Raw genomic sequence first — 25,007 nt, forward strand, 5'->3', positions numbered from 1 at the left:
AGCAGAACAAGATGGATTCCATACATGATAGAACAATACAAGTCCACAATGCTATGATATGATGTCGGGTGCGATTCTATATTGTTTGAGATGTTGCATGTGATGTAATGTTATATTAGATGTCATATTGTTGAATGTTGAAGGCCATCTTTGATGTAATGCTATGATCCGATGTTGGATGCAATGTTTTGTGGTAATGAGTTACATGTGATGTTATGATGGGATGTTCTATCTGATGTGATGTTGGATTTTGGATGCATGAGTGACTGTGATGTTTCTACTGTTATGATGACAATCAATCAATCAGGGGTCTATAAAGTGCACTACTCACCCATGAGAGTCTCAAGGCACTACAATAGATTGTCTTACGAAGCCAGTGACTATCCATTATCCATGAGGGAAAGTTGTTTGCTAATTAAATAAAAGCAACAATGTTTAGCTGAGCTGTTTAAGTCTGATACCAACAGGCATCTGTTTTGAAAGAGTGATGATCTCCTAATGGGGCTAGATGGTGAAGGGGATCTCCTAATGGGGCTAGATGGTGAAGGGAGGTTGCTAGCCAGCTTGTGGTGCCTCTGAGCTGTCCTTTGAAGCACTATTGAAACTATTCTTGCGTGTGTATATAAACATTCAGAAAGTATGACATAAAAGTGTTCTTGAGGCTTCTGACTAAGGACATATAAGTGCTGTACAGTAACGGAACTTCATGACCTGAGGGAGAAGCACAGTCAACCACAGAAACGTTTTCTCACAAAGTGTAATTAACTGTGTTGTCATAAATACCAAGTATGTGTCTTTCTCTAATTGACTCCTAAGAGAACTGCACCCATGTGATGGTGAATGGGATTGAGTTGGCGGATATGACGTGAAGGGGATATAATGTAATGGTGAATGTGATGTGATGGAGATTTGCTGAGATGGTGGATGTGATTGTGATGATTGCCGTGAAGTGACAGTGGATGCTATGAGATGGTGCATAGTACAGTGTGATGAATGTGATTCTTCTGATGCCTTAAATAGAATGGTAGTTTGTGGATGGGATGTGACAATGGATATAGTAGTGAATTTGAAGAGATGGTGGATGTAATGGGATGGTGGACATCATAAGATGTGAGAGCGACTGTGAGTTGATGGGGATGTGATGGTGTATATGATGTGGCAGTGGATATAATGGTGAATGTGAGGTGATGGTGGAAACAATGTGAAGGCCATCATTTTATGTGACAGTGAATGTTATGTGATGAGGATGTGATGGTGGCTATACTATGATGTGATAGGGAGAGTGAGCTGATGAGGATATGATAGGATTTGATTTGAGGGAGAATGTGAAATTGTATGTGTGATGTTATGGATATAATTGTGATTTGATGAGTTGAGAAGGAGCATGCTATGTGATGATGGATGTTATTCTGCTGGTGAAGTAGAATGATTGTGAGATTTGATGCTGATAATATTTGTGATGTGATGGTGGATATACTGCTGATTTTGAAGTGATGTTGGGTGTGATGTGATGGTGGGTAGTCAGACAAAATATATAAATATATATATCAAGGAGCAGAAATATTAATTTTCAAATATTGTGATTAACAAATATATGCAAAAATATCATGGACAAAAATATTGATTTTAAGGTAAGTAATATCGATGTTAAAAATATCTATGTTGTAAATATCAATGCTAAAAATATCTATGTTGTCAATATCATTTACAAAAATAAAGTTGTTAATAATATAAATGTTTCATACATTTTATGTAGTTAAGTATATATTTCAAGTGTATATGTTATAAATTGTTTGTATAAATATTGTTAATGTTTATTATTATAATTTGTAAAATTTTAGTAGTTGTTAAATTTAATTTAATAGTTTGTATTTTAAGTGCCATAGTGGGTTGTGGGATTGTCCAGGTGAACAGTGTGGGAAGTAAATTATTTATAATTAGTAATTTATTTAAATTAAATATTTAATTAATAATTAATCATTTTTTTAATTGTTTACATTTTTATGTGCAGGTTGTGGGGTTTGTAGGGGTATAGGGTGGGAAGTAGTTTAATTATAATGATAGAATATTCAATTATTAATTATTAATCATATATTAGATAATTAATCATGTAAATGATGTCATTAATTACATTTTTTTGTTAATATTTTTGGTGTGGGTTGTGGTTTCTGTATGGGTAAATGGTGTGAAGGAAGTTAATTACAATAATTAATGTTAATTATTAATGAATATTTTAATCATGCAAATTGTGTAATTAAGAAATTTCTTAAGTTATATATGATGTGCGAGTTGTTTTTGTGTAGGGGTAAATGTTGGGAAGAGCACTAAATATAATGAATGTATTATTAGGTAATTGTTATTAATTGTTAACTTAATAACTAGGTATGCAAATTATGTAATTAGGAATTTATGTTTATATATATTAGGTGTGCATTGTTTGGTTTCTAGAGCTATAGGGTGAGAAGTTAATTAAATGTAATTTTCTTTTATTAGTTAAATATTATTAATAGTTTAATTGATAATTATGTAAATATGTAATTGCAAGGTATATTTTAGGTGTGTGCTGTTTAGTTTGTAGAGCTATAGGGTAGGAAGTTATTTGAGTAATAATAAACGTACAAATATTTATTTATTGTTTAAAAAATATGGTATTCATTATGTTGTTTTATGTGTGTTATGCTTTTTAATTGCAAATAACATTATATTTATTGGTTGTTATAATTGTAAAAATATAGTTGGCTATTTTAATTATATTATTATTATTTGTTTTAATTTAAAATATCCATCAAACCTCTCAATTAATATATAATTTGATTCATTTAGAAATATATATATGTATATTTAAATATTTATATTTCTTGTTATTTCTTGTAGTTTTTAAAATATTTTATTTATTTGAAGTGAACTACTCCCTACTGTTGCACAGACTGGAGTGGGAATAGTCAATATTACCCCATTTTACTACTCTGCAATCCAACACTTCCCCTAGTGTTGCACAGACTGGAGTAGGAACAGTACATTTTACCCCTCCATAATCCCACATTTTCCCTACTGTTGCACTGACTAGAGATTGAATTGTAATTTGTTACCCCTCCTTAGTCCAACCATTTCTCTACTGTTGCACTGACTGGAGTGGGAATAGTACATTTTACACCTCCACAATCAAACACTTTCCCTACTGTTGCACACATTTGAGTAGGACTAGTACGTTTTTTCCCTCCTGAGTCCAACGTTTTCCGTACTGTTGCACTAACTGGAGTGGGAATAGTAAATGTTACCCGGCCACAATCCATTGTGATATATTTTAAGTAAGTTGCAATTTGTATATATTGTTTATTTATATCCTGTCCCTTCTGTTGCACTCACTGGAGTGGGAATAGTAAACTTCACCCCTCATGAGTCCAAATATTTCCCTACTGTTGCGGAGATTGGAGTGGGAATAATATATGTATTATTCTTACAATTTTATAGTTTTGTGTTATAATGTTTAAATTTATACTATTATGTTTTTGTGTATTTTAAATTATAATATTTTGAATTAGCAATGTTTGTGAGATATAATTTTTTTGGGGTGTATGGTAATTTTATGTCTCACAATATTTGTGGTTTTGATATTCTGCGGAGAACTCTGATGGTGGATGTAATTTAATGTGACAGTGTATGTAAGGTGATGGTGATGTGATTGTGGATGTGATGTGATGGGGTGTGATTTGAAGGAAAATGTGATGTTAAATATGATTGTTTTGGTAGACATATTATGATTGGGTGTGATGTGATGTTGGATATGATTGTGATGTCCAATGTGATCTGATGGGGGAGGAGATATGATGCTGGTTGTAATGGTGAATTTGAAGTGAGGGTGGATTTAATGTGATGGTGGATTTAATATGATACAATGAATGTGAGGCGATGGGGACATAACGGTGGATCTGATGTGATTGGGTGTGATTTGATGGGAGATGTGATTGTGATGTTAGGGATAATGTGGTGGGGAATGTTGTAATGGATGTGATTATTATTGTGGATATGATTGTGATGGTGGATGTAATGCATTCTGATGTTGGATGTAAGTGTGATGGTGGCTGAGGTGTAGAAGTGGATGTGGAGATATATATGCGAATGTTATGGTGAACATGCATTGCTATAATAAGGGCTAGCTTGTGGCACTATCTTCTGGCTGTAATTTTGTGCCTTTTTACCCATAAGGTCCTTGTGTCTTTTCAGGGAGTCAAGTTTTGAGGGGAAATTGGGCTAAAGTACTGCTGCTTCCTCATATGTTCATGGACATCTTTGTAATGCATAGTAGCAAATAAAATAGCTCACTGGGTTAAGACTAGGGGTAACATATAACATTTACAATCATATTCACTTAATAAAGCAGAGAGCTATTAACTTTGCAAAGGCTTGTATAATCAATGCATTTACTGCTATTGAACTGAGGTCATGCAGAGTTTAAACGTTCTTCTCCCATGAAAGATAAAGATCAGAGACAGATGACAGGTATTTTAGTTCCTCAGAATGTGAAAAAGGAATTATTAATGAGGGTACAACCTGCCCTATGTGTTTATCACGTGGAAAGATGTGCAGTCAAACAGAAAGATAAATACACTGAGACTGAAGATTAGCATTCATGGTAATCTAGCGTGCATTACCAGGAACTGTGGCGAATCCTCCTTTGTTGATGCAGAGATTGTCCCTTGATCGATGTGGGCAATGTTCTCAGAATCTTTGCCAGCATTCTGTTTGTCCAGGTGAAATTATTTATTTGCAGTTGTTCAATATAGAATTTCTTCTTTAAAGCTCTCAATTGTAAGCGAAAGATTATTTCATGATGCTGTAATGAAGATCAAATATTCATGGGTACATCAATAATGTAAACAGTGTCTGTCAAAAGTATGGCTCACCACCTTTAAGTGAACTAGGATGCTTGACTGTATAGTCTCTGCAGCCGGCCAGCCAGAATGCAGTTTTCAGTACCCACTGCTGGAGCTTGTTATTTCTCTCTGGAAATAAAGCTTCTCCCCTTCCTCTCTCAGCCCACACCAAGCCACAATTTGACTCATGACAGCTTTCCTCTTTGTTAATGACGCATCTTCCGACCTCCATTGCTTGCAGAGTCTACCCTATTTCATCTTTTCCCTATGAAGTGGTTCCCTTCCCACCAAACTGGTCCACTTTGACCAAAGATGTTCATAGTTTGACCTCTAACATCTAAGAAGGACCCATCCATATGCATCTGCATACAGTGCTTGGCAACTCCGCAGAATGACTGCAAACAGACCACACAGGATCGCAAGGTGCCCTAGAACCCCACTTTCTCCACAGCATGTAGAGTACTTCCATTCCTTTGGAGCCAGACAGGTTTTGTATGGTATTTGTTTGGGAAGGAAACAGCTTTTCAGCTCTCCGTCATTTATTGTGGTGTTTCTAGTCACTCCTCTCCACATGCTTGCCCCCAGCATCTCAATATCCTCAATGGTACAGGCTTGGAGTGATCTCCACAGCAACAGTAGTAAGAATGAGGCATTCTGCAGGTCCCACCCTGGTTGAATCTGAGTGTTAGGGTAGCTAGTATAAGGTAGATGCAGCCTTCTCCAGCTGCTGTCCATTCATAGGCAAATGGCTCAATGTGAATGTTGGGACAGAAATTTCTAAGGAGTCAGATTCTGGGCCCTCATTTGATGTAATCCATCCGACCCATGTCCAACCTAACACTGGCGATGGGGGGTCTAAAGTACTCACCTTTGGGGCTGGCACGATCACCGTCGGTGCTGGGGGCCAAACGCTGCCTGTTCCCCCTCGCTGCCTGCGTTTGCCGATCCATGCGGACGCCGCAGGGGGAGACTACAGCTCCCAGCTGTCCTGTGCTTCCTGCTTCCGCCCACTTCCTCCCTGAGCGCGCCCGGAGGCGCATAAAGACCGGCTGACCCCTCGATGGAGCGGGGGTCTAAAGTACTCACCTTTGGGGCTGACACGATCACCGTCGGTGCTGGGGGCCAAACGCTGCCTGTTCCCCCTCGCTGCCTGCGTTTGCCGATCCACGCGGACGCCGCAGGGGGAGACTACAGCTCCCAGCTGTCCTGTGACTTCCTGCTTCCGCCCACTTCCTCCCTGAGCGCGCCCGGAGGCGCATAAAGACCGGCTGACCCCTCGATGGAGCGGGGGTCTAAAGTACTCACCTTTGGGGCTGACACGATCACCGTCGGTGCTGGGGCAAACGCTGCCTGTTCTCCTCCGCTGCCTGCGTTTGCCGATCCACGCGGACGCCGCAGGGGGAGACTACAGCTCCCAGCTGTCCTGTGACTTCCTGCTTCCGCCCACTTCCTCCCTGAGCGCGCCCGGAGGCGCATAAAGACCGGCTGACCCCTCGGTGGAGCGGGGGTCTAAAGTACTCACCTTTGGGGCTGACACGATCACCGTCGGTGCTGGGGGCCAAACGCTGCCTGTTCTCCTCCGCTGCCTGCGTTTTCCGATCCACGCGGACGCCGCAGGGGGAGACTACAGCTCCCAGCTGTCCTGTGACTTCCTGCTTCCGCCCACTTCCTCCCTGAGCGTGCCCGGAGGCGCATAAAGACCGGCTAACATCTCCGCGTCGCGGACGCGCGCGGGCGAAGCCGGGCTAAGCCCGGGCAAAGGGCGGGCCCTCTGTGGCCCTCAGAGGCACGAGGAGGCCGGGACGGGCCACGTTATTAAGGTGTCAGGTATTCGTTCCCATCACCCCTCTGTTGGACTCGGTGAGTTGCATTGCCCCATGAGTTTAGGTGACGAATCATAGGACAAGGAACTGATTGATTCATTTATTGATTTATTTGGCTACCTCTTATTCGTATAGGCGTTATTACAGCCTGGTATTTTTTAATTAATTTCTAATATATCCCGAGGTATCTGTGAAAATGTTGAAATCCACATTAGGCAAAACACCTTCCACTGCCGCAACACTTGATAATTATCTGGTGAAAGTCGTTACCAAAATAAATAGCGAAAGACGCAAATCACTAGGCCAGGGCACTACTCCTACCTCCACTTTCCCCTTACTCATCAGTACGCCCACTACATTATCTTCACCCTCTCATGGTGCTAGCTGCAGTATTGAAAAACATGACTCGGCAAACTTGGCAGAACTAGCTCCTCTTTCTTCTGAATTAGAGCTGATTCAAGCAAATATGGTTGACCCAAAAGACACCAATGAGGCTCCACTAGAGGAGCCCTTGCTTCCGGCAACCCAGAGAGTGTTGAGACCTCGTAAATACACACAACTTAAACGGGGAGGTGGTCGAAATAGCCACAAAAAAACAGGTCCTTTGCCCATAAATGGGGATACTTCAAGGGAGGTTCCGTTAAACAACTCCAAAACAAAAATAGACTCTGAACAATTAGATTGTCTGATTGGTATTATGGAGGCTAAAATTCTCAAGATAGTTGAACCCTTAGTGACCAAAATTGGTGAACTATCGACAGAAATTGAAAGTTTACGAAACCTTCTGGGTCCCCGCAGTGATTCATCTGCAAATGCCAGTATTACAGCTGGGGGCCCAAGGGGAAAAATTGAGCTACATAAGCCTCCTAAGGAAGTACCAAACCCAGTTGAATCCCCAGATGTTGTACCCCTGATAGCAGTGTATAAAACTCCACTTCTAGATATTTGCCCAGTGAGTAAGAGGGAAACTAGGATCAAGCGCACGGTGGGTGCACAACCAGACTTACCCCCTGAGTGTGCCCCACTTGTGGCAGTGCTGACTAATGTCCCACCTCTCTTAGAAGCTGACTTGCCAAACAAACCAGAATCCCACGAATCCCTAAAGAACAAATCTGTTTCGTGGTTAAACAAACAGTGTGGGTTCCCTGTAGAGCTATCACACCAGATATTAACTACTAGGAGAGTCTCATGGATAGGGCGCTCACGTAAGAATATTAAGGGGGACTGTGTCATCATAAACTTTAGTAATCCATTCCTAGTTAATAATGCCCTGTTAAGAGCTTCCTCGCTCCCATATACTGACCAGGGTATCACTCTTCGCCCACTGGGATACTTCTATAGATATCGGACAAAGCAGCCCATAAATGATCTATCCAGGGGCAGAGAAACTGGTTCTGAAGGGCGGATTGTCCATGGTGTTGCTACATTCAATCGCTATCAACCTCTGAGTGACCTAGACTCAAACGATTGACTTGATTTTGATCTGGACCTTCTTACACCCACTATAGAAGCTCCTATTCTGACCATGGAGGAGGATCAGGGGACAAATGAAAATTTAATGTGCACTGGGGAGGAGGGTACCCTAAATGTCACGATTATAGAGGGGGATGCCCATGGTGGCACTACTGACGGGTTGGTGGGAGTGCCACCCCAGCATCCAGGTACAAGGGTCCTTAGTTGGAATATCGCTGGGCTTAATAGTAAAGCAAATGATCCACTGTGGAGGAGTTGTTTATTAGGCTGTGAAATTATTGGGCTACAAGAGACCTGGGACACGGAAAATACTTTTTTGTTGGATGGGTATGCCACTTTTTGGTCAGCTGCAGTGGTTTCTTGTAGGGGGAGGGCAAAGGGTGGCCTCTTAACCCTTATTTCATTGAAACTTGAGGGAACCTATACTAAAGTGGAGACAGGTTCGCCTTATTGCCTTGCAGTGGAAATTCTAACTAACTCAATTGGGAACTGGCTTATTGTAAATTTTTATAACTCTTTTGCTAAGAGTACGCCTAATGAACATTTAGTCAGTCTATATGATTTCTTGGAAATGTATAATGTCAACAATAGGAATCCTTATTCGGTTATTGTGCTTGGTGATTTTAACGTTCATCGTTGTTTAGGTAATTGTTTTGTTTGGGACAGTTTAGGCCCACCAAACCAAGAAAATATTCATTTTGAACACACCCCGCAGGGTCTGTACTTAGAAGACCTCATCGCTGGAAATGATTTGATCTACCCCATCAATTACACAGGAGATATCCCAACATATAAAGGAAGCGGCCTGGGGTCCACTATTGATTATATTTTTGTGACTATAAAGTCAGCTGGTCTACTTATGGTGATCATAACCCTGTTCAGGTGACTTTGTCTGAAGATTTAAGGAAAAAAGAATCTGACACCCTGACTGTTGGAATTTTGGACATAAGGCCCACTGATCAAACACGTCGTCTGAAATGGTGCCGAGTGGTACCGAAGGACTTCAATGAAAACTTGATGGGAAAGGTTGGAGATTAAATGTCTACCTGTTTGAAAGAGGGTATTATAGGCGATGAGGTCTTGGTAGCCTACGGCAGAATCTGCTCCCAGGTCGATAGTGACCTTAAAAAAGTATGGAAGGGGCAACCCAGAAACGGGGAGAAATGGTTTGATCATAATTGCTCAATAGCCCAACGGAAGTTGATGGTGGCGTTGAAAGCCGTGCCACCTGACAAAGCGGAAATCGCTGCACTCAGGAAAGTTTACAAAAAGGCTCAAAGTAAGCGTAAAAATGAAATTAGGGAGGAAGCGTGGAATGAACTTTTATCTATAGATGTAATTAAAAATAGTGCCATATTTTGGTCTGTGGTCAATAAGCCCTTTTATCAGGATAAAAGCAACAATGAGCTTGACTGTGGTATCCAAGAAAAAAAATGGTTCAGTCATTTTAAACAGGTGTATGACGGAGATGGGATGATGGAAGGCCCAACTTTAAATACGGAGAAATATACTCTGTCCTTTACAGAATTGGAAGTCACACACGCCATCATGCAAATGACAAGTAATAAGGCTCCGGGACCCGATGGAGTCCCGGCAGACCTTTTTAAATCAGATATAAAAACTTGGCCCAAGATTTTATTCAATGTCTTTGTTAACGCCTGCCATTTGGGTCTCCCCTCCACTTGGGCGAAATCGGTCATAATACCCATATACAAAATAGGCGATAGAGGTGACCCGAGCTGCTATCGCCCGATATCTAAGGGTGGGCGTAGTTCGCGAAGTAGCACTTCGCGAAGCTACACAAAGTGAAGTTCGCACTACGCGAGCTACGCGTAGCACTTCGCGAACTGCGAAGTAACATGTTCGCACTGTGCAAGATGTTGTTTTCAATGATTGCACAGTGCGTACAAGCAACCGGCACTGTGCAATCATTGAAAATGGCATCTTGCACAGTGCGAGCTGTAGTTTTCTGCTGCTCGAGTAGATTTTTCCTCGAGCTGCAGCTTTCTCAACGCGAACTGGTAGTTTCTCATCGCGAGCGGTCGCGAGAATACGCGACCCCTCGCAATGAGAAACCTGACCTTCTCGCGTTGTGAATCTCGCCGGGAGGTTTATTTTCCATGCTCGCGATCGCGAACAAGGAAAAAGTCTCGCCAGGATGTCATTTTGCTTGCTCGCGGTCGCCAACTTGACGTTGAGGACCGCGAGCAAGCAAAAAATGACCGCAGCACTACGCAACACTACGCTACGCGTGTTCGCACTGTGCTACGTGCAGTTCGCGTAGTGCGAAGTAGCGCGAACTTCGCAAACTACGCGAGCGTAGCGTAGTGCTTCGCCCAGGCCTACCGATATCCCTAATAGATTCTTCTGTGAAAGTACTGGGTAGGGTGGTCCTTGCCAATTGACTGGCTGGCTAGAGGAATCTGGAACACTCTCTATGGCCCAGTACGGCTTCAGAAAAGGGATGGGTACTATAGATCAATGCCTGAACTTGCAACTATTAATAGGCAAATATACGGTGGCCAAGAAGGGAGCATTATTGGTAGCCTTCATGGACCTGTCCTCGGCCTTTGACCGCGTAAACAGGTCAAAATTGTGGTCCTTGCTCCTATCCTATGGAGTAGACAAAAACATCGTCTACTTCTTAGCTGACTTACATAGGGATCTATCGGCCACGGTCAGGTATGATCAACAGGGCAATTGTACGGAAGATATACCTATATCTAATGGAGTTAGACAGGGGTGCATTTTGGCACCCCTGCTCTTTAGCCTATACATAAATAACCTAGACAATGCCCTAATTGCCTCTTGTAATGATATTCCGCGTGCAGGGAAACGCCTGATTCCCGCACTCTTATACGCGGACGACGCCGCCTTACTTGCAAGAACGGCGGTGGGTCTTCAATTACTGTTAGACTCTTTTGCGGGTTTTATGAAGGCGCTGGATCTTAGTGTCAACTTCTCAAAATCGCATGTAATGGCCATTGGACAAAAATCTTCAAAGATCAAATCTTTTAAATGTGAGGGCCATACACTATCTAGGGTATAGTCATTCCCATACTTGGGTGTACTTTTTGACGATCAAGGATCCTGGGTAAACCAAATTACAGCAAAAAAGATTGTTCTAACTAGAGCGACCTTGGCTGTATTAGGTTTCACCAGAAAGTTAGGTGCCAGGCCAATGAAGGCCCTTATTCAAATATATAGAGCTAAATGCTTCTCCCTAGCAATGTATGGAGCCGAGGTATGGGGCATAAAAAATGTAAAAAGTATACAGATTGTTGAGGATAGGTTCCTAAAAAACCTCCTATCAGTCCCGAAAACAACTGCCAATTACAATACCCACCAGGAGCTTGGAATTGGTTTTGTAGAAGATTCTATCGCTGTGGCACCATTATTGAAATGGATAAGCATTTGGTTAAACCCGGACCTACTGCTTAATCGTACGATCATGAAAGATTGTATGTCACTAGACTATGGGTTATGTATACCCTGGCTGAAATACATTCAGAAACTGGCAACAAAGTTGGGCCGCCCAGAACTATACCAGTCACCAGAAGCTCTAGTGAAAGGAGACATTAATTGGTGTAAGGAAACGTTCGTGCGTATAGCCACCATGGATAGGGAAGGGAGTCAGCTGTTAAAGGTAACTGTAAGGGCTCACCAGCTATGCAAAACAACACCATTCATGGAACCATATCTAGGATACGTCACAAATACTAACCACCGTTTTTTATTGACTAGATTTAGACTAAATCAACTGCATCTACTTTTTGGAGCACAGAAAGGATGGAAAAGGGTAGAGGACCTCGGCCCTTGCTCTAGTGATAATTTTTCACCACAAGATATCACACACTTCCTTTTTTTCTGTGAGCACTTCATTGACATCAGGAAACGTTTCTTACTCCCTATTTTAAAAAACAAAGGCTTTGTGCAGGTGAGACCTGGTCTTCTCCACCTTCAAATGCTAACTGATGTTTGGGAAACTTTTAACATTGCAAATTTTTTATCTGTAGTTATTAGATTCTTGAGGAAATGAATGTATAATCATACTATGTATGTCCTCTTTTAAAAGCTTTTAAAATGGAATTGTTTTTAACTGTTCTACTAGCTGTTTTTATAGGTTTTTAGGAGCTATTGATTATTCAAAATGATTCTTGTACCTTCAACTGTTTTTATCTATTGTTATGTAGTATGCTTTTATGGTTTGCACTTAAACCGAATAAAGACTTTTGACTGACTTTGAGTGACACTGGCGATGGCGCACCCTCATCCCACATCTTTTAGGAAATTGTTCTCCAAATCTGGAGTCAATGCTCAGTAAATCTCTCTAAATACTTGATAAAAAAATTCTGAACCACAAAAGTTTAAGAGAATTGCCTGATACCATTTTTTGGGAGATGAATACCATTGCATTAGGTAAGGAACCCTCAAAACCAACAACCTCCTCTTCACCCACTAAACTCTCCTCTGGTCTAGTTCCTTACCAAATAACCCGCATGTCTCTTCCCTGATAAGCATTCGCTTTGGTCGCAATCGATCACATGCATCTCCCCTTGGCCTTCCCAGTAACCGCTCAACCTCCATCTTTAACAATGGGAAAACCATGCTCCAAGATAATGACACAGTTTTGCCTTGGTGGACCATCTCTTTTCCATTCTGAAACCCATCTCCCTGACTCATATCCAGCCTCCTCCAACCTATCCCCCTCACACTCCCTCAATCCCCCTCTTTAGGCAACTCACCTACCAATTTCTATCTAACCTCACTCCTCCATCCTCGGCCCTCCTGCCACCAACATCACCCCTCCCCAGGTGCTGTCCATACCTTCTCTCTTGCTCCCCCACTGACCCCCCCCCTCTTTTCGAATCACACCTGCAACACCCACCCCACCATCTTCCCCTCCTGGCCTCTTCTCTCCAAATATCTACAAATCCACCTTCTCCCCTTCTCTGGCCTCGTGTGCTCTCTCCATCCTCACACTCCACCGCCTCCCTCAATCACCTTGCACTATCCTACCTACCTTCGCCCCATCCTTGCCAACACCCTCTCCCACAACTACCTGATACTCAATAATCAACCTCCCTTGCCGAACTCTTCTTCGAATCAAGCAACCCTCCTCTCTTCTGCACCACTCACCATCGCATCAATCCTACCATTCCCCCCATACCATTCTGGACTCTCCCCATCTTTATCAGTTTTCCCTCCACTGGCACTTCTAAACCATGAGAGAAACTTGAGACCTGCTCAGTCAAAAAGACCTACACAATCTCATTTAAATCTGTGAAAGCACCAAACCCTTTAGCAGCCAGCTTTGTAGCCTAAACGTGACTACCTACTCATTTAAACCATCATCGCAAGCCACAGTCACCCTGACTCACGTCACACTATCAGCCAAAATCACACGATCTCTTCACCCAAAATTACTCAAACCTTATCAAGTCCCCAGTGCATTCCCCCGGTCACTCTGTTTATAAACCCACCACATCTTACAGCAGTTGAGTGCTGCTTAACTGCCGCTCAGCAGTCAAACACTGTCTTGAGATTTCAGAAACGATCAGTAACTTCGACTGTGACATCATGTTTCTCACTATAATCTTGTTCAATTATTCCTCAAGCAATATTCTGCCCTTTCTACTAGCCCACTCTACTCCATTCCGTGCTGTAACCAAGAAGACAAACAAGGCGGGGGTCCAGCGGTCATTCATAGAAATTCGTTAAGCTGCAGGCTTTTCCCGGAAACCAGTTTCAATCCTTCAAATGCATATCTCTAGATATCTCTACACACTACTCCCAGCCTCAAAGTGGATGTAATTTATCAACCACTGGGCCAAACAGACCCCTTCATGAAGGAAATCATGTATTTCTTCATATCTCAAATAATACGCGCAGACAGTGTCATCTTCCTTTCTGACTTCAATTTTCCCTGGGGCAAACAAATGGATGCTTTCTACTCCTTTCTCAGAAACAATGACATCTGACAACACTGCCAGAAACCCACACACTGCAAGGGCTCCCCTCTGGATTTGATCATTGCCAGAGGTCCCCACCTAACAATGACTGATCCTATCCTGTTAGACTGGTCTGACAATCTTCTAATCACCTTCACAGTGGCCTTTACCCACACTAAACGCTCTTGTCAACCAAAGTAGGAAAGCAATTGGTTTATTAACACAATCAGCATTGACATCAAAGCCCTTGCTAACCCAAATCCTGTTTCAGTAGTTCCCCAACTTGACATCAATGAGGCCATAGACAATTTGAAATGTAATCACTGCATGGAATCTTTGATAGAGGAAATCACACCCCTTAAGAGGAGATGTAGCAGACTCGACCCCTCTCTATCTTGGTCCTTGAAGACCTCTGTGAAGAAAGGCAGCATCTCAGATAGCTTGAAAAAGGATGGAGACAATCACTATCCACTTTGAGCCTGACTAAGATCTGCGAGAAAAAACTACAAAGAACACATCTTTGGAGTTAAAGCACCACATATCATATTCCTTCTGCACACTGCTAAGAACAGCATTTAAGTCCTGTTTGAAGTAATCAAACAGGCTATCAAGTCTCCCCACCCAATCCCACCCAAGTCCTCCAAGGCCTTATGCAACAGCTTTGTGGAATTGTTCAATAAAAATGTCAAACACCTCTCTGCCAGCCACCTTTGACAATAAAGCCAAGGAGAATTCTTCTTTCAAAGCACAATGTCCATGTTCCTTTTTCTCCCCAGTGTCACTATACTTCTGTCCCTGTCCAAAGTAAAACTATCAAACCATTTTTGAATGCCATCCCTGACTCCATCAGTAAAGGCCTCGACAAAGAGCTACTCCCTGGTTGGTCCACCTTGGTCAACTTTTCCCCAAACAGTTTAAAAAAGTTGGCCGAATTTCTCCTCTTCTAAAAGAAACAATAATTGGAACCTAATGACTTTAACAGCTACTGTCCAGTGTCCCCCCTTCCATTCTTAGGCAGGGTGATTGACAGTTGCGTAGACTCCCAAATGTCCTCTCACATTCACGGAAGCAACCACTTTAGCACTCTCCATTTTGGCTATAGTTCCATGCCTGCAATTCTGCAGGTTGTTGCCGACTCTTTCTGTGTCCTTTACACTGGAAATTCATGTTTTCCTAGATCTCTCCGCTGCATTTTACACAGTCAACCAGCATGCTCTGAGAAATATAGTCAAAAGTTGCCTGAGAATTGAACATGAGGTGCTAAACTGCTTTAACTCTTATCTATCAAAACGCTCCCAAGTAGTAAAAATTGGAAGCTCTGTCTTGAAACCGCCAGTGAGCATGAACCAAGGAGTCCACCAAGGCTCGATCCGCTCTTCATCTACCCTGAGCCTCTGTGTGCAACACTTAGGCCCTCTGGTATCCTTTTCCACTTGCATTCCGATGATAACCAATTTACCTGAAGGTCGCAACCAACTCCCGGACTATATCACCCTCCTATTCAACTCTGTAAGAATACAGTCATACACGTTGGAAGGAAGTGCCTCCTTTTGCATGATCGCCCAATTATTTGATGCTGTTCATTTTTAGACGCTTTACACTAAGACCCTACACACCAAGCCCCAGTGCATGTGCTCTAACACATAAAAGCTTGTCCAATTGGTTAAAAGCTATTATTGCCACATTTAACTTACCAATCAGTCCCTAGTATATGCTACCCATGTACCCAGGGCCGGAAAGTTGAATGTCACTAGTGGACTGCCGCACTTACCGTGCCACCACTGAGGTGGCCACGAAAAACATCACCACATCCTAAGTGTGCAGTTTTAAAACCACCAATTCAACCTGGCAAAATAATCCTTTTGCCAGGCCTAAACCTTCCTTTTTCATACTTATAAGTTAGTCTTAATGTAGGCCTACATGTCCATTGAGCAGGGTGCCTAGTGTTTAATAAGTAGGACTACCCGATAGCTGTGACTGGCACTTTTGTGCTTTCGTCCCTATTTTGACTTAAAACATCTAAAAATCAAATCACCAGTTCTCTAAACGAGATTTATGTCGTTTTGTTGTCAATAAACTTTACTCAATTTCCATCAGTTGGGGTGGGATTTTTATGGAGTAGGGTTTTCTCATTTTTACTGTCTTGGTACTGATAAATGCTTGACACATTTCTCACATGTTAAGCTTGTGTGCTCTGTGCTACAGTTACCTAGGGTTGAGATCAGGTTTACATTATTAATATCTAACTAGACTTAGTAGAGAATGTTGACATTATTGCCTGGCAAAGACTCACATCCCCTCCAAATAATAATACACATTCTCACAGATATCATATCACCACCTCAGACAACATCCTGTGAAAACAAAAGTCCTTCTGATATCTCTGAAGAAAGCCAATGTACAGGATTGGTTGGAATTCCTCCCCACCTATTGTGCCAACCCTCCGTTGCCCGGAGTGCTATGCCACTTGGCTTCATCCTCAACAGCCGACTCTACCTCCTGAGTCACATTGCATCAATGGCCAAGAGCGCCCAGTTTCAACTAAAGATCAGGGGTGTGGAATTCCTTTTGCCCGATGCCCAGGACATATAGTTTGGGGCCAAGGACAACAGGTTTTCATGCTTATTTCGTCCGCTGGACAAGTAGGCCCAACTCCCTGAAAGATAAACCCTTTGTCTGCCAGTTGTCAGTACAGGACTTTAAGAGGATATTCTGCAGGCAAAGCAAGATCTGTAAATGATTCGACTTGGATATATGATTCATTAATGCAAACAAGTTATTAGTGCCAGTGCGGCAAGGAAATGCAGTGAGCTGTGAGTTCAGTTTGAATTCTTGACAGTGGTTGCAATACAAAAGCATGCACACATATTATCAACATTTTACTATTTGAAGTTATTTGCTGATTGCATGTAGAAGCCCCACAAGAAGTTTTTTTCTCGCTTTTATAATAAAATGTACACATAGAAAATTTCAACTTGAAAAAGGTATTTTGCTAAACTGTTACACAACTGTTACACAACATTAGAGAGCATGTCTTGGAGGCATTTTTTAGTAAAATATGTTCAATGCTTGCTAATATATATATTTGTTTTAAACTGTGTGAGAATCAGTGTAAGTTAACCATTTTGACTAGAATGAAAATATGTTAGGGGACCAAGGACACAAAAGTGTACACACAGACATATGGCCTTGCTTTTGTGCATATTTACGACTTTCAGAAATTCACAAAAGTTTACTAAATTATACCTGGAATACGCACTCCTAGCAAACATTTGTGAAAACCATTTTTGCATGAGCAAAAACACTTGGCCACAGGTTAAAACTCTGGCCAGTCCCCTAGCCTTTCTGAGCTTGATAACATGGGTACCATGGAGCTGGGTAACAATAAACACCTGCCATGTCAGTGTCAAGAGGCCCTATGGTGAACATGGGCTTCACGTGTTACATTTACTCATGGGAAAATCTGCTGAGCAATCACAAATTCACTTTTTTGCACCCCCTTTGCCTCAATGGAAAATGTTCTAGTCCTGTCTCTGTCAGGGTAGAAAGAGATCTGAGAGGAGTCGGTGTATACCATTCAACATGCAAGCTGGTGGGAGTGCACAGACTCACAGGGCATTTTAGCCTCCTTCTAGTTCCTGTATATAGATATGCAGAACTGTTGGAATTAAAAATTGAAAAAATCTAATAATATATACGTATTCACAAAACGCCTAGGTGTGATCCGGTACAGCTAAAAATAAAAGCTTAAACTGGATCTGGAGTGCGTCACATCATTGTTTTGTGAAAATGAATCAAGGCCTTGGATTCAGCCCCATCACGATTGCACCCGTTGTTGTGCGCGCTGCTGATAGGATCCGACCGTGTTGGAATTATATATATATACATTATCCAACAAATTGCCCACAAGCTTTAGGAGCGCACACGAGAGCGAGTGAACCATCCGGTTTCTGTTAATGGAAACTTGCCTCTTTATTTCAGGTATTGACTCGACCTGACGCGTTTCGAGGTGTTATAATATATAATAAATAATATAGCGCTGCAGCATATGAAAGGCACTTTGCATTGCAAATAACAATTTTTAACAGTGTGCACAAACTATGAATGACATTTACTTTTGTGACTATGGCAAGAAAAAAACGCTATTAAGCAAAATGGAATCATGCAGTAAATCACGTTATGAGGAATATGTATGAGGTGCACCCTGCTGCCTGTAGTTCATTTTACGGGCCACATGACCACTGGAAGGATACATAACCGCTCACCTGTGATCAAGGCGGCAAAATGCTGAAACGCGTAAGGAGTGAGAGTGGTTAAAATGCTGCTGCACTGACGAAATAAATGTCTGAACTTGGAAATAAGTCGGAGTTGGGCTGTTATTTTTCTTGGATAACTCCACATACAGGCATATATATATATATATATATAAATGCTTAGTAAGAGCCATTGCATAAAAATACACTGTCTAAAAGATATGTTAAAAACGTTAAGAAACCATCAAATTAGGTCAGTCATATGAATATGCATTTGCAACGCGATAGGCACGAAGTGTATCATTGTTTATAGAGGGGCATATCCGCAACACCCGGCGATAATTATCGCTCAGCGCTCTTAGCGTGAGGATAATTATCGCCGGGTAACGTGGATTTTTATCGCTGAGATAGCGTGCTATTAGCAACGCTTATCTCCTCAGCGATAAAAATCCTCACGCTAACTGCCTAACGTGAGATTATCGCTGGAAACCCAGCAATAATCTCACGTAGTGTGGCATTAGCTTGCTGATAGGGCCCCACAAACTTAGCCATGATATCCACCTTCCATAGGATATCATGGCTAAGTCAGTCCTGAAGCAGGCGTAAGGAAAGTAGCGATAACAGGGGTTATCGCTACTTTTCCTGACGCTATGCTTCATAGCGTGGGGCTTGATGATAGGAGAAATGTCGCTTAGCGACATTTCTCCAGTCATGTTGGGTCAGGAACACCCACTTTGCATCTCATTAGAGATGCAAATCTGGGCGTTAGGAATCCCCACGCTAAAGCAAGGTTTCACATGTTAGCGTGGCCTTGCTAAGTAGGCTATAAAATTATCGCCGCTTATTGGCCGAAAATGGCCGCAAAAGCGGCGATAATTTTTTATCGCCAGCTTGTAAATATGCCCCAGAGTTTGCTGAAGGAGCAGTCAGTTTAGTACTGTTGAGTTTGTCTGGGTGGATTTTTCCCTTCGACTGTGTTTTGCACAGAGAGTGTTTTTGCAATCTGAGACAAAATGTGTATAATCTGTGCATTTAAACTTGTGGTGTCCCCATTTAAACATGGAGTTACTGCTTGCCCGAGGAACTGTTGGAAAATCAGAGCCTTGAAAACATATAAATCCCAATAAAATGTGAGCTTAATCCATGAGGCTCTTATCAGAGCTCTGATATAAAGGAAACACTGTCAGAATTTGCAGCTTTCTTTGTTACAGGTCACAAGAAATGAAACATGTTCTTCGCATCCTGCCAACCCTCCAATGGCTACCTGTTGAGGCGAGAGTCCAATTAAAATGGCCCGCACCACACAAAAATGTAAAAAGAACAATTGACGGACGGAATGGTGGACAATGTTGAACACCCACCACAGTCAGAGCTCTGGGCCCTAAATCCATTGTTCTTTTGCTTGCCCCGGCATTTCAGTTTGAATCCAGACCGAACTGCCAGGCCAAGTCCACCCTGGACCAGAAACTAGCATCCTGGGACCAGTTTCAGTGATTTATCTGAGTGGGAGGGGTATGCTCATAAGTGCCCAGTGCACACTGTGACACTGGAACCAAGGTATATCTGGCTAATGGGCCCATTACTAGGCCTGGGTGGAGTTTGCAGAGTTCCGCCACGCAGAAAACCGTGAAGTGTTCCAAAGGCTCCACGCAGCCACGCGGAGTTCCACAAGCGTCTGAGTGTGTTAGGTTGCGCCTTTTGTGCTGAATATTTGGGAACTGCCCCCATGTGCATCGTTTCTCCCAATCACTCTTGATGCAAGGCTGTGTCTCTGGTGTGCTCGTGCTGTGGTATTGTGCTAGCTGTTCTCTTGTAAAGTGCTCTGATGCGTCAGGGCCATGTGCACGCCATATGCAATCACTATGATAAATAAACACATTGGAGGGGATTGTCCGTGCTTTATTTTCTTCCCTACTGATAACATGTTTGAGGTTGTGGTGTTCAGCCAAAAGTTCTTTGTGGTCTTCTACAGCAGAGAATGGAGCTCTATTGCTTCAGAGCCCTCAAAGGATTTCTATTGTGTCAAAGGAGCATGGCGAAAGAGAAGTAAGCTCATCCCGGAGCTTTAGAGCAGTGGCGGCTGGCACTGATGGGAGTGGTGGGTTGGAAGGCGGAGGTGGGGGAGGGGCAAATTAAAAATTAAAAACCTACCTCCTGCCTGTGTCCCGCGTCGCTTCTCTCCACTTCTTCCTCTGACCAGAACACCACAGAAACACCCAGGTTCCCCAGAGCCAATCACAACACTGCAATGCAGCATTGTGATTAGTCTGAGTGAGGGACAGAAGTATTTCTGTATGTGGGGCCGTGGTTCGGTGCTCAGACGGGGAATGGGGGCCTGGGCATGTTCTCCACCCAGCTACTTTCATAGTCAAATCTGGAGGCGACACATGCTGCCACAACAGTTGTGCCCCTTCCTGCACAAAAACAATCCTGCCTGCAATGGTGGCACCCTTGCACCACTGTGCGAGAGTGCCTACATTGGTGCTAGGCAGCAAATTGTGTGCCAGCACAAGGGGAAAGGAATGCACCTTATTTCATAATCATGGTGCATTCCTGCCCGTTCACATTGTCGTTGGGCAGCGCAGCAAGACTTGCGGAGCTGCCCTATGCCAATTCCTCATGAATGAGGCCCATAGTTTTTGTTCATGTGCTTTTCAACTTTACAAAGGTGGAAACAGAATTCACATGCCTAAAATGTTGTTGCAGTGTGATGGGTGTAGGAAGCTGATGGGTCTGGTGTTTCAGGGCACATCTTTTTGATATATTGTGCAATAATTCGGACTCAAGGCGCATATTTATGTGATTGGTGGTGCAGGGCAGCGCAGCAAGTCGCCGTGCTGCGCTGCCCTCCATCGAAGTGAAAGGGCACGAATGCACCGTATTTGTCCCCCTGCGCTGTCAGCATTTCAATAGCCTAGCCCCAACACAGGCACCCTTGCAGCAGGTGGAACGGTGCCTATCTGGTCACCAGGAATGCCTCTATGGATTTTTTTTGTGCTGGAAGGTGCCCCTTTCTGCACAAAACAATCCATAGAGACATTTTCCTCTATCTATGTGTGCTGCATTCTGCAGCACACATAGAAGGAGGGACAACAAGGAGAAATAAAGATATTTCTCTTTGTTACGTCTCATCTCAGGAGGTGTAAGATTTTGACACATTCCCAGGTTCACGAGTCTTTTTGAAACTGGGGCAGCGTCAACATTTTTTGAAGTTGTATGGAAAAACCCACTTCGATGCCCATGGAACGCCTCCCACTTGCGGAGAGTTAGGCAAGGCAGCGATTTGTGCTGCCTCGCCTTACTCCATATTTGTGAAGCCATTCAAAGCAATGCAAGGTGAGCTTCCATAGCTTCATAAATAAATTTTGGAGCTTTGCGTCGTGCATGCACCACTTTGCCAGGTGCAGGCGTGATGCAAGGACCTCATAAATATGCCCTTGAGTGTGAGCACTGCCTTTGTACATATTATGTATAAACTTTGCTAAGTGTGTTGAACTGCTGTATTTTGAAAAACAATAATTTATCTTGCTGAAGGTTTTCAGAATGTAAGCATTGACATAATGTAAAAATTTTAATTATTTTAGTAGAGTAATAAGAACGAAATTTGATCTAATCTTAAGCTTGTCGATTTGAATATGAGTACGTTTTTCTTTGTTGACTAAGTTGAAGAAATGGGGGAAAGCGACAAAGCCCCACCCAAGTTCATGAGCTGCTTGCCCCATGTTTCTGTTTCTTTTCTGTAGGAGCTGTTTGGGTACAAGTCCCATCTCTGGAGGAGGGCGCTGTGCATCATGGGCTACTTCCTGTCCCTTGGTTTCCTGCTCCTTGTGTTCTACTGGAAGCCAGAGTGGGAAGTGTGGGCAATGTGTACGCCGACCACCTTGAAAGACGCGGACGTCATATTACTCAGAACCACGGTAAGTTGAGTTCTTCCTGGGATTGGGTTGGTTTGCAGAAGTGTGATACAACCTCACTCATTGGATGTTTCAAAATAAAAAAACCTGGCTTCCAATATCACCAATCAATGGGCACAGTGCAAATCTTTTCCTACAGTAGCAAAGTGTTCACTGGTTGTTCCACTCAAGCTTCTAAAGATAGAGTTGGGTATTTTTTTAGAAGATAATTAATCTATTTAGCCCTTCTGTACTGTGTAACTGTGTAACTGGGTATTTGTTTTTAAGTTGTCCATCTTGCTCATTCTCCAGTCCATGGCCTGGTGTTCGTTTGCCCCCAGAATCACTGTCACACTGCATAGTTCAGTGCACAGAAGCCTCACCTGGTGTTAGGCCTGTGCCCTCTAGACACTCTCATAACATAATGAAACCTCTGTCTGCTAATTAACCATCATGTAGTGCTCAGTTCTTAACAATGTCTGTTATGGTTTCAACATTATATTTCCAAGCAAAGGTCATTGAAAGTTGTGTGGTCTCCATTAGACACAATGAATCAACATCAATGAACTTTTGGTTGAATGCCTGAAGCTTCAGGGAGGGCTGTGATGCTGTGGCAGCCTCCCCATGGCTGTTGCTGATGTGGTTTCGGCGCTGGACATTCCTCTCTTCATACTCCTCTTGATTTGTCAGCATCTTGCAGTATGGGAACTACTGTCCATCTGCTCAGCAAACGATTCCTTTTTCACTACCAAGTGTCCTCAGGGCCTATGAATAAAATGCTACCGGTGGACAGAGCTTCTGTTTTGCCACCCACTTCAGTGGCACTGTAGAGCATGTCTGTAGTCCTACAATTGACGCCTGGTGTAGCAGTTTTAAACTGCATATTCAATCTGTCTAAATGCCCCCCTTTTTGATAGGTCTAAGCCCTCTCCATTTTAATAAGTCATTCCATAGTGGGCCTTATTGGCCATAAGCCAGAGTGCATGTTATTGAAAAGTATGGCAAGCAAAGGTTTCATCTTAAACATGTACTTACAGTGACTAGCTCCTCAAAGCTGTTTCCACTTTAGCAGGTTTCACTGTTCCATAGCTTACTAAATGTTATCATCAACTAGCAAACAAGTCCAAATTTAATTTTTGGACTTTTAAAATATGTATTACAAGCCCACGTCACTTGTGAAGTCAGATTTGTCGTTATTATTTTTAAAAGATGACTTTTAGGAAGTTTATTTTGTGCTTGCAGATGTCCTGGGAAGCGAAATCTGCTTTTTATTACCCCTCTTCTGCCAGCCAGTAATGAGCATTTTAGTAGAGATGAGTGTGGTGTGTACTTGCTCCCAGGACAAGGACAAAAGTGTGGTTGACAGGATGACCTCTGTGCTGGGTCTTGGGACTTGATCTACACTGTCACAAGCCTGCTCTCTTCTACTGTCCCCCCTCCCAGACCGGTCGTCATCGCTAGGCCTGGGTGAAATTTTATTTTCACTGGAGTAGTTGGCATCTTGTTGGGTATTTTGTATAACTAAATCAATGCGAAATGACCGAGATTACACAATTACACCACATCGAATGGATTTGAGAAGAACGTTTAAAGCGAGATGTACTGCTCACGTAATTTTTGACGGCAAGCACAATATCTTGTCGAATTTTTACCTAGGCAATATAGTGTTCTACACTAACCACCCCTTCCCACATCACAGACCTGCCCCCCAAAATCAAAAATAAGAACTCCACAACGCTTACCTTGTCTGTGGAGAAGCATCAGGGAAGAGCCACCTACAGGAACGGAAATCTCCCAACAATGATGTTAATAGGCTAAAAAACTATAGGTAGAGGTTGGAAAATAAAAATGACATTGTTATAATAGAAATGAATGGAGACTTTAGATAAATTAATATGCAGTGAATATGTTAAAATTGCTATATTGTAAAAATATTTAAAAATGTGTAAAAATGTAATAAACATGTTAAAATGAGAACCATATATTCCAGCATCTATTAACATTTAAAAATAAATGTTTAAACGGTATTGTACATCAAAACTATAAGTTACAATGGGGCCGATTGAGATGTCGGGCGGACCGCAACCGACCGACCGTCGGTTCCGGTCTGCCTGTCAGCTGCCCCTGCGGTCCACCCGCCGCATTACGGTGGGCAGAGGCATCGGACAGAGGGACCGCCCTCTGCTGTTCTGTTGAGCTCCTTGAGACTGTCAGAGCACTGGAAATGCTCATGATCCCTTAATGATGGCAGAGCCTGCCTCGGCTCCGCCGTTGGGATCATGATGTCATTTTCGTCAGCCTCTCCAGGTCGAACTTTCTGACATGGGAAGGCTGTCGGAAAATGACTTTGAGGGCCCATAGCTGGGCTCCCTTCCGCCTGGCCCTCTGCTATAGGTCCAGGTTGGCACCTATGGTACCTCCTTAATGTCTCTGCAATGTGGGGCATGTACCAAGTTTCCACAGGTACGTCGTGATGAGGTTGCGGCATGGGAGGTTGAAAATGAGCCCTGCGGTTGTGTTCTGAATGGTCTGCAGTCTGTCTAATAGTTGTTTGCAGATTCCGGCATAGAAAATGTTGCCATAGTCCAGCCTTCTAGTGCTGAGTGCTTGCATGATGGTCCATCTGGTGTTCTGAGGCAACCATTTGAAGATCTTTTGCAGCATGGAAGCAAGAGGTGCACACTGCGTTAACATGAGCCGCATGTTAAGCTTGTCATCTGGGATGATCCCTAGATCTCTT

At 42.8% G+C, this 25,007-nt stretch overlaps 1 protein-coding gene across 3 annotated transcripts in view; it reads left to right on the forward strand.

Annotated features, from left to right (window-relative positions):
• The window catches only part of LOC146788645 (putative cation-transporting ATPase 13A4), a 361,715-nt gene that overhangs the window by 58,045 nt on the left and 278,663 nt on the right, over positions 1-25,007 (forward strand). For all 3 annotated transcript variants that reach the window (XM_085635857.1, XM_085635855.1, XM_085635856.1), the window contains exon 2: positions 22,118-22,291. In XM_085635857.1, the coding sequence (XP_085491983.1) occupies positions 22,118-22,291 (174 nt within the window). The remainder of the gene's footprint in view (positions 1-22,117; positions 22,292-25,007) is intronic.

This window comes from Triturus cristatus, chromosome 11 (assembly GCF_964204655.1).
Source record: "Triturus cristatus chromosome 11, aTriCri1.1, whole genome shotgun sequence".
Lineage (NCBI taxonomy): Eukaryota > Metazoa > Chordata > Amphibia > Caudata > Salamandridae > Triturus > Triturus cristatus.